Source organism: Mesitornis unicolor, unplaced genomic scaffold (assembly GCF_000695765.1).
Source record: "Mesitornis unicolor isolate BGI_N332 unplaced genomic scaffold, ASM69576v1 scaffold19238, whole genome shotgun sequence".
Lineage (NCBI taxonomy): Eukaryota > Metazoa > Chordata > Aves > Mesitornithiformes > Mesitornithidae > Mesitornis > Mesitornis unicolor.
In genome coordinates, this window is record NW_010199991.1 from 10,193 (window position 1) to 17,733 (window position 7,541).

At 48.5% G+C, this 7,541-nt stretch overlaps 1 protein-coding gene across 1 annotated transcript; it reads left to right on the forward strand.

Annotated features, from left to right (window-relative positions):
* The first annotated feature begins 1,916 nt into the window (after positions 1-1,916).
* On the forward strand, positions 1,917-6,873 carry SMAP2 (small ArfGAP2). Its single transcript, XM_010189605.1, has 9 exons — positions 1,917-2,054; positions 2,633-2,718; positions 3,178-3,256; positions 3,612-3,698; positions 4,159-4,240; positions 4,749-4,849; positions 4,963-5,128; positions 5,391-5,710; positions 6,111-6,873. The coding sequence occupies exons 2-9, from the start codon at positions 2,636-2,638 to the stop codon at positions 6,234-6,236; spliced, it is 1,044 nt and encodes a 347-aa protein (XP_010187907.1). The 5' UTR covers positions 1,917-2,054; positions 2,633-2,635; the 3' UTR covers positions 6,237-6,873.
* Positions 6,874-7,541: the final 668 nt, after the last annotated feature.

Below are 7,541 nucleotides of genomic sequence, written 5' to 3' on the forward strand. Positions count from 1 at the left end.
AAACCAGTGAGCTGATTACTACAGCCCTGATGTGGTATCTAGCTGACTATTAATCCTTTTAGTCCTATAAAGGCTAAATATATCTAGAGTTTAAATCTAACCTTGAATCTCATGCTTAATCCTGCTGGCAGTCTCACGTTGTAGCCTTCAGGGTGTATCTGGAAGAGAACTGCACAAATAAATCAAACGAAGGCTCAGGGTTCCTGGCTTCATCTTGGTGTGCTGGAGGCATAGCACTGAAAAAGCTGTTTATTCCCATGCCATACTTTGTGACTGGTGTACTTTGGTGCTGCTAAAAGTGTGGGCCCCTGCTTTGCTGAATTTGGTCCTAGATTTTTGGTAGGTATAATAAAGGAGATGAGGTGCAGGCAAGAGTCTGCTTCTATTAAGGTCTTCTCCAGGAAGAGCTGAGCAGTGACTTTGAGCAGCTTCATTAAATTAGTGTCATTCTCAAGGGCCACTCTTCTGGTGAAAAAGCAGAAAGCAATGGCAGGACAGGCCGGAAGACTTGATAAAAGACTTTAAAAAGCATCACATAAATGAGCTGGAAGAGGTACTGGGGGTAAGTTAGAGGTTGCATGCCTTTGTGCTGGAAGGGACCATAAGCCACAGCATTAGCAGCACCAAATCCCTCAGGATACTCTGAACTTTCCCAGTAAATAGGAATTAAACTGTTAACAGCCATCTAGCATATCTAGGAGAATCAAATACAGTGCTGCTTTTTTGGGGCTTTGAAATTACACTTTCCCCCTCTTCCCCCTCCCACCTCAGTCTCATTAGCTTTGAGGCTTGCTATTTTAACTATGGCACGAAAAGACAGAATAACTCTTCATCTGCAGCAATGCCTATAAAAAGGGCTAGCACAGTTTATTGGAGGATCTCAGGTCCCTTATTCAAGATGTGGCTTTGCTGTGGCTGTTTGGCCACTCACCTGTGCTCAGTGATGCCCCAGCCATGGTGGAAGCTGGCCGTGTTACCTGTGTGGCTGGCTGGCAGCTCCAGCCAGGTGATTTAGCTTTAAAACCTTGTCTTGCACTGCAGAGGACTGCGTCTGAAGCTGATCTCTCTGTGGGACCAAGGGTTTTGATGTCTGGGGTCTGTTAGCCCTGGCTGGGAGGGGGGCTGTGAGTGCCTGTGGACCCCTGCCCGTCCCCAGGGTAATGCATTGCCAGGTTTCCTTCCGAGAGCTGTTTGCAGTGAGTACAACTCGGCTTGTTAATCTTTCCCTGTGGTTTTTCTCCCTGGCACGATGTCCCTTCTACACCTTGGAGCTCTCCTGCCTGTCTGGAAGCCGCATGCAAACCATGACTGCTCAGAGCTGCGGAAACTGCGGAGTGAACTGTTCAGATCCAGGGCTGCAACCTGGGCTTCTGACCCCGGCTCTGCAATTTTGGTGGCCAAAAGGGCTTTGCTTTTGCTGTTCCCCTTACTCAGCTGCATCTCCCTGCATAAGACCAATAGAAGATGTGATGATGCAGTCCCTATGTCAAATGCTGAGTATTTTATGCTGCTTTTCCTAGAGAGGTAGCAAATGTTCTGGGGCTGATCCCACTGCAATAAGGTTATCCGAGAAAGATTCTCCATTCCCGTACATTGACATGACTGTCAGCAGTTTAAACAAGATGAAATCAGGGTTTTGTGGTGTCTTGAGTGATTTGAATGCTGCTTTTTTTTCTCCTCCTCCTCTTAGAGCTGTCTTATATAGAGCTCTCAAAATGGAAGAGGGAGGCAATAAAATACTAGCTCCAAGTATAATCATCGGTAGACAATCTTTAAACATTCTGCTGATGTCCAATTCCAACTTCTAATCTGGATGAAAATGTAAACTCCTCGGTCCCAGTTCACTTGGTGCAGTTTCTCAGTTGCTCAAGGCAGCTACAGGTTGACGTGCTGGTGTGAAATGCTTGTGTCTCTTTGCAGGGCCACGATGGGCATCCTGGAATATCGGTGTGTTCATCTGTATTCGTTGTGCTGGGATCCACAGGAACCTCGGAGTTCATATATCCAGGGTAAAATCAGTCAATCTCGACCAGTGGACACAAGAACAGATACAGGTAACGGTGACACATGAACAGTGCTGTGCTGGTAGGGAGGCTTGGTAAACAGGGAAATAAACAGTCCGAACAGGCCAAAGATGTGGGAAGTGAAGCTGGAAGAAGATGTCAAGCTGGGTTAGATTGGGAGGGGAAAATGTCGTGATTTCGGGCTCAGCAAATGTCAGAGGGTAAGGACAAACACGGCAAGCTTCTGTAAAACTGCCAGAGGCTGCTGTTGTCTGGAGCTGGAGCTGCCCACCTCTTTACCTTTGAGGTTCCCAGAAGACAAATCCTGGACTTCAGAGTGCCTTTACGTTGCTAATGTGGTGTTTTTCTTGTCTTTGAATCCATACTGTGCTGCGCTGCTTAGAGTGGGGTAATTGTATGAGGGGGGAAGCATAGCAACTGCATCAAGGGTTCCCAGCTAGCGGGCTTGCACCAAAAGCCTGCAGAGTGGCTTTCAGGTACAGAACCGACTTCAAAAGCCTACATAGGCTTTCTAGATCACACAGATAGGCTTTTGCTTGCTAGGCTGGCATGCTAGTACAGTGTGAGAGCTGTGAAACTAACGGTTCAACAATTCTTTTGAATTGCAGTGCATGCAAGAGATGGGAAACGGGAAAGCAAATCGTCTTTATGAAGCCTACCTGCCAGAGAACTTCAGGAGACCTCAAACAGATCAGCATCCTTTCTTCCTTTGCTGCTGAGGAAACATGGAGCCTTTTCATCTTGTGGCTTAGTGGCTGCACTCCTTGTGTTGGAGGCTTAAATTCATCAGCTGTGAGAATGAGCACCTGCCCAGGCACCCCTGAGCATTGCTTCAGCCATGAGCTAGCTCGGGAATTCAAATAACGTGTGTGCTCTGAAGTGATGGTTGAAGTAAATACGCATCAGTGAAGAAAACACACTAGGAATTAAGGCCTGATTTAATGTACCTTTTATAGCGCTGGCATGTTTGGGGTAATTCAAGGGCAAAAATTGAGTAGCTAAAGTAGTTGGATCCAGCGCTAAATTATTTTAAGAAGGTTACTGCTGGAAATGCAGTCACTAGTTTAGTTACAGCCTGTACCTTGTTATCCATGTGTCAAATAATACTATGTGAGTCTTCTTGAATCATTTGTCTTTAACAAGCTGCTTGCAGAGCTGTGGAGAGCTTCATTCGGGATAAGTACGAAAAGAAGAAATACATGGACCGAAGTATTGACATCAATGCATTTAGGGTTAGTTTCCAATCGCTTCTGCAGAATCCATGTGGAGATATAAGTGTGTGTCTGTTTATGAGTGAGCAGTGACTATGAAAACAGACAGTTTAAATGTTTCCTGTATTAGTGACTAATCTTCTCCAGGGCTGATTGCATTCAGTCATTCTGTAGAAAGAATTTAAACTGGAGGGGGCCTTTGAAGGCCAGCGTGTCCAGCTCCTTGCTCAAAGCAGGCCTAGCTTCAAATAAAGGTCTTTAACTGTATTTGTGAGGCTTTTTTTAGATGAGTAACAGCATCATGTAAAGCTTTATATGAACTTTAGCTTGGCAGGATGAGTTTTGACCCTCGTGTCTGTGGTTTTTTTCCTTACAGAAAGAAAAGGATGACAAATGGAAAAGGAGTAACGAGGCAGTATCAGAAAGAAAACTGGAACCTATCATCTTTGAGAAGGTGAAAATGGTAAGACCAAAAGACATGGGCATGGATCAGTTGTGAAGACTCCTCTCTCAAGCAGAGCAGGGTAAATCCAGCTTGATATGGAAGCATTTTTCTGGCCTCAGTCATAGCAGTGGACGCATGGTGCATCACACTGATGCTAGCAGCTTGTTTTCCACTGCTCAACCAGATACAAAGCAGACGTGGTCCGCTTTGCAATGCAGAGCGGATTGGAATCCAGCTGCTGCCAGCTTGGCTTTCCAGCTTGAGCTGTTACTTTCTTCCTAGTTTAGAGCAGGCTTAAATTTGACAGTGGGTTCCAGTGTGGTGGGACAATAAAACAACTGTATAATACTCTGAAATTCTGTTTGCTTTGGAAACTCTTATGTACACTGGGAAAAAAGGTATTTTAAGGATTAATCTCTTATTAATCTATCAGAGTGAAACCAGAATTTGAACAAGACTTCTGGTGGTTTTTCCCTAGCCTCAAAAGAAAGAAGAAACGCAGCAGTCTAGAAAAAGTTCTCCCAAATCTACTGAAGCTGTCATGGACTTGCTAGGACTTGGTAAGAGCCTTTCCAGCCTTAACTGCTCTTGTTTTAATGATCCTACAGACAATTTTTGTCCTTGTGAATCTGAGTTTTCAGTGCTTAATTTCTATATCAGCCGATGGGAATACTAGAGTTTTGCTTCAATCCCTCCAGTGCAGCTCAAGCACAGTGCTCAACACTGCAGCAGAAATGGTTTTCCCTGTGTTTTCCTTTATTCTGCTGCAGTGGTGGTGCCTGCAGTGCTACAAGAGCAGCTGTAGTGGTCTCCAGACACAGTGAGGGTCCTGGCTGCTCTGAGGTTAATGGGCCGGCTAGGGCGCAGTGCGCCCCTTGGTCCTGAGCCAGTTCCTTCCAGGCAGCAGCAGGCCGGGCGAGGAGCTGGCAATATGGGCTGGCTAAAGTAGCTTACAAGTCGGGTCACTGGGTTGAGCGGCATATGTGCGAACTGCTTAATTGGCGAGGAGGCTGCCCCTCAGCCTGGGGGCATCTGCGTGGACGTCCATCGCAGCTTTGTCTCTCCCAGATGCTCCGGTGACCACCGCCGTTACAAACGGCAGGCCGAGCAGCTTAGAGAAGGATCTCGATCTTTTCGCGTCGATGGGATCAAACTCTGACTCCAGGAAGGTAAGCGGGGAATGGCAGCGTGTGACAAAGCCCTGGTTAATGCGTGAAGGAGATGATCTGTGTCTTCCTCCAGCGCTGAATGCAGCTTTGCGCTCGTGCTGTCTCTGTCTCAGGTCGCTGGTTCTATGCCAACATCTGGAAGTGCTGGTTCTGTTCCTGAAAACCTGAATCTCTTCCCTGAGCCTGGAAGCAAAGGGGAGGAAGTGGGGAAGAAGCAGCTCTCTAAAGACTCCATCCTCTCCTTGTACGGCTCTCAAACACCTCAGCTGCCTGCGCAAGGTAACAGATCTCAGAATAGAGCTGCTGAGCGGCAGCACGCTAATTCAGAGTGGGTGGGGTGTCCTGATAGCTGACAAGCAGAGATGTGGGAGTGTAGGCGGCCCTTTTTGGGAACTGGTGAGTAGCATAATGAGCAGCTTAGTCTGGATGTCACGGCCAAGTGAGTGTTGTGATAGTCTGCGATTTGAAGGTCAGCGTTTCAGCCCTTGCCAGTGAATGCAGCAGCGCTTCCCTTCACTGCTTCTCTGCCTCTTTCTAGGAGCGATGTTCATGGCCCCAGCTCAGATGGCGTATCCCGCAGCAGCATATACCAGCTTTCCAGGAGTACCCCCGTCCAGCAGCATGATGGGGGGCATGATGGCACCGTCCGTGGGAATGATGGCCCAGCCTGGAGCGGCAGGGATGGTGACTCCCATGGCCGTACCAGCTGGATACGTGGGGAACGTGCAGGCAGCTGTCATCGGTGTCCCCAACGGGATGATGGCTGCACAGCAGGCTGGCTACGTAGCTGGCATGGCAGCGGTTCCCCAGCCCGTCTACGGCGTGCAGCCAGCACAGCAGCTGCAGTGGAACATTGCTCAGGTGAGGTCTGATCTGCTGCTGACCCCAGGGTGCATGGAGGGCAGGGGAGGGACATGCAGTTAAACCCAGCCTGTTACCTAAAGTTCTCAGTGCTTTTATAGCCTGGCTTCTGGGGTTGGGTGAGGTCTGCTGATACCACAGGTGGACGGAGGGGTCAGGAGGGAGTTACTTGTTAGGAGCCTCAGTGCTTGGTGGAGAACACAAATCAGTGCAACATCAGCCTCAATGAAAACTTCCTCGGGTCACAAGATGGGGATACACCTAAGCCAGTGACTTCTGTCCATGGTAACTCTTTAGGAGAACTTGCTTAAGCCTTAAGTGTGTTGGGGAGCAAGAGTTTTACCTTGGACTGCAGTCTCCTTGGCCTAGCCTTGACTTCTCTCCTCTCTCCCCTTTGCAGATGACCCAGCAGATGGCTGGGATGAACTTCTATGGCGCTAACGGCATGATGGGGTATGGACAGTCGATGGGTGGAGGAGGTGCCCAGGGAAGCAATCAGTCCCTCAGCACTCAGATGTGGAAATGATCCCTCGCGTTGTGACCATTTTTGCCTTCTGTTCTGTTCTTCAAAACTGCTCCATGAGACATTCAGGGTTTTTTCTTTCTGGCTGGCGCCCGGCCTGAGCCTCTTCCCATAACTGAGACCCATCTCTGCCTTTTCACTGTCAGAGGCAGTGAAACCTCAGTGACCAGAACATGAGCTCCCCTGTATTTAGCACAGTCAATGCACACTTTTGGGGTGGACCCCCTCCTTGCACAAACCTCCACTAATGCTTCTGGGTAGCACTTAACGTCCTGATGGGTATCTTAGCAGAGGTGTGACTGAGCAACTTGGGGAAACCTGTACTTCATGCTGCCTGTGATGCCAGGCCTTTTAAGAACCACTTAAATTCCAGTATTAGCAGGGGTTTTGGTTAGCAGAGGGGTGGCAAACTCGTTTGGTGCTGAGGAACTGGATTTTAACCCAAGCCCAGGGGCAAGCAAGCCTTGCTACCTCTTCCCTTGAGTGGAGTCCCCCGGAGCCGAGGCCTCGCTGTGCTTGGCTCGCCACCCCTCATTGGAACCAAAGTCATTTGGAGACCCCTCTCCCTCCCCCCGTGAGCAAGCAGGATTCTCGCGCAGTGTGGGGGCAAGCTGTTTGGAATGTGAAACTTGCACTTCAGAGTGGCTTTTCTGTCTAAATGTGGTATTGTTGTATTTAACTTTTAACAATCTAACTGAGAGTTAACTTATCGAGGGCTGAGAGCCCGCTGCAAGTTTTCTTACACTTTTAAAATGACTATGACATCCTAATTTATACTTTTTTCATATTTTTTTTGTTGTTGTTGTTCTCGTGTAACCCTGGTCCCCTTTCCCGGCTAGCTCTTGACATTTTACCGTAGGCATAAGAAGTGGGTGGGTCGGATTTCTTTTCTCATCTTCTGTAGAACACAACTGCTTCAAGTCATCGGCGTGAGCAAGAGGTCAGACTTCTGCGGTCTGCTTTACCCTGTGGATATGTAAATTCCCCAATAAAACATTGTAGTGAAACCCCGGCTGCCTTACCCTGTTTTTCAGCAGCGTAACAGATTGTGTTGAGCGCTGCTGTCGCGGGTGCGAGTTGTTCACTTCAGGTGTGGGGTTTTTGGAGCCTTTCCTCCAACTCGAGACTTAACTCCGTCTGCTTTGCAGCAGGGCTGCGTCCCAAATGTCAGGAGAGAACAGTGTTTGCCTGAGAGCCGAGGACTTACGGGCGTGCAAAGAACCAGGCTCAGCAGAGGCAGAATCAGGTCAGTGGGCACTTCGATAAACAAGGGAGGCTCAGCTTTGGGCTGGGGGTGAGCGCTGCATT